Source organism: Limulus polyphemus, unplaced genomic scaffold (assembly GCF_000517525.1).
Source record: "Limulus polyphemus unplaced genomic scaffold, Limulus_polyphemus-2.1.2 Scaffold4318, whole genome shotgun sequence".
Classification (NCBI taxonomy): domain Eukaryota; kingdom Metazoa; phylum Arthropoda; class Merostomata; order Xiphosura; family Limulidae; genus Limulus; species Limulus polyphemus.
Genome location: NW_013669928.1, coordinates 14,871 through 17,686, shown reverse-complemented (window position 1 = coordinate 17,686; position 2,816 = coordinate 14,871). Strand labels below are relative to the sequence as shown.

General features: G+C 33.6%; 1 protein-coding gene across 1 annotated transcript in view; it reads right to left on the bottom strand.

Annotated features, from left to right (window-relative positions):
• The window catches only part of LOC106470952 (PDF receptor-like), a 23,663-nt gene that overhangs the window by 18,405 nt on the left and 2,442 nt on the right, over positions 1-2,816 (bottom strand). Inside the window, exons 3-4 of the mRNA XM_022399593.1 lie at positions 1,277-1,388; positions 72-225 (exon numbers count right to left, since the gene is read on the bottom strand). Of these exons, the coding sequence (XP_022255301.1) occupies positions 72-225; positions 1,277-1,388 (266 nt within the window). The remainder of the gene's footprint in view (positions 1-71; positions 226-1,276; positions 1,389-2,816) is intronic.

Below are 2,816 nucleotides of genomic sequence, written 5' to 3'. Positions count from 1 at the left end.
GGTGAAGAACTTTGGGAGATTTAAGATTTTGAACAAACGAACATGATAACACTAATAATATAACAACCTACCCCATCCAATAGCGTGGTAAACACGGAACTTAATGTTGTCCGGGAAAACCACAATGATGTGAGCGTGGATTTGAACGCCCTCTAGTAGCATCCACGTAAAAACAGCCGTTCGCGTGTATTCAAGGAGCACGTAGAAAGATTCACACAACACGGGCTGTTAGATAGAAAAAAAAAGTTTTATAAAAGTTCCAACATCTAAACACTTTGAAATGTGGTCAGTTGTTTTAAAAGTTTGACTTAAAATTTAAAAACAAAGCAACATAAATTTTCTGTTTGTTTGTCAAATGTTCCTAATCTCACTCATATGTAATGTTATAAACCTTTTTTTCTTTTTTCGAGTTCTGATAATCTAGATTAATATTGTTTATTATTATATATTTTTTTATATTTGTAGTAAACTAATTTATTAAAGGGCATTTCGGTGTTTTTAAACGAAATGTGTAAAACAGCTTACATGAACTGATAGAACTATAAATCAAGATTATGATAAAGCCAGAAACATGGAAGACCGAATGGTAGGAAGCCATAAGCCTTGTTAACAACGACATAATAAAACAAATAAATGAAAAATCATGCGTTGTTTGTTGTTATTGGTGGATGCTAACTATAGTATGTAACAAAAACGGAAGTTATGTCCATCTTAACTAACCAGAGGGAGGACGACCAATCAGAAGCAGCCTCCACCGAAAGAACTTTGTTCCCAGGATTTGAAGGGGGAGCGAACCGGATCGCCGTTCCTGTTGTAGAATGTTCAAGGACATACGTAAATTTAAATACAAGTTATCACAATCTTACAAGACATACTTCATTGTAGGCCTACTTTGCGACATGTCATTCTTCTACGTTTGAGTTACTTTTTGTCAACATACATTGTGACGTCATCGAATAATCGAAATAAGAGACCTCTGGCGCCCCCTACCCCCACCACGGCTGTGAAACTGAGCTCCACTTGATAACTCAAGCCCCGAATTAAGTGTTACCTTTAAAGCTGATAGTGTGGAGTACATTCAGAGGCTCGAACCAAGGACCCTCAACTCGGTACGAGAGCTTCTTTAAGCCTTACTTCATAAAACATGAAGAAACTACTTGTTTTTATAGCTACACGTGATTCACGAATAAAAAAGTAACGTTTAATGACGTCTTTATTTACTTACTGTTGTTTCGATACTGAAGTGACCTCTAGCGGCATTCCCGTTGTTCCTTACCGATCCGCGAGAGATCCACTGATCAATGTACAATACAAGGCGAACCAGTACCTGAGTAGACATCGCCAGAAACAGATATTTATGGATTGCGTTTCGTCTGTTCCGAAGAGAACTATTTCAAAGACGAAATGATTTTAGAAAAAACGGAAATCAAAACATATTTTAAATAGAACAAGAAATAATCAACAATAAATAGAATTACATGTAATCAGTAGACTGGGAAATAATAACTAGATAGGGGGCGTAATATATACATTAATAAATTATAAAGAGATTGGCACAAAGAGTACGTATTTTGAAGCAAATGTGTAATTTTACACATAAGTAACTTGACACATAATAAATAACTTAACACATAAATAGCTTGACACATAATAAATAACTTAACACATAAATAGCTTGACACATAATAAGTATTTGACACAGTAAGTAATTTGACACATAATAAGTAGCTTGACACAGTAAGTAATTTGACAGATAATAGATAACTTAACACAGTAAGTAATTTGACAGATAATAGATAACTTAACACATAAATAGCTTGACACATAATAAATAACTTAACACATAAAAAGCTTGACACATAATAAGTAGCTTGACACAGTAAGTAATTTGACAGATAATAGATAACTTAACACATAAATAGCTTGACACATAATAAGTATTTGACACAGTAAGTAATTTGACAGATAATAGATAACTTAACACATAAATAGCTTGACACATAATAAGTAGCTTGACACAGTAAGTAATTTGACAGATAATAGATAACTTAACACATAAATAGCTTGATACATAATAACTAAATTAACACATAAGTAGCTTGACATTTAATAAGCAATTTAACACATAACAAGTTAACTAAGTTTACAGACTCTTTCTCTATCTTAATGAGATGTTTGGAAACATTAAGCCAGAGATTAAAACACAAATTGTAACATTTCCCTTTAAAACCATTAAAATAATATATTAAACAGCTGTTTCTTTCAATAAACAATCTCTTCATTCAACTAGACATAGCCATATCTCTACATCCTACAACTGGCTCAAAAGTGGCATAGCCATATATATATATATATATATATTCTATAACTGGCTCAAGGCAGACATAGTCATATATATATACATTTTATAACTGGCTCAAGGCAGACATAGCCATATATATATATACATTCTATAACTGGCACAAGGCAGACATAGCCATATATATATATATACATTCTATAACTGGCTCAAGGCAGACATAGCCACGTCTATACATCCTACAACTGGCTGAATACAGACATAGCCATTTCTATACATCCTACAACTGGTTGAAGACAGGCATAGCCATTTCTATACATCCTACAACTGGCTCAAGACAAACATAGCCATTTCTATACATCCTACAACTGGCTGAAGATAAACATAGCCGTATCTGTACATCTTACAACTGGCTGAAGACAGACATAGCCATATCTATACATCCTACAACTGGCTGAAGACAGACATAGCCATTTCTATACATCATACAACTGGCTGAAAACAAACATAGCCGTAT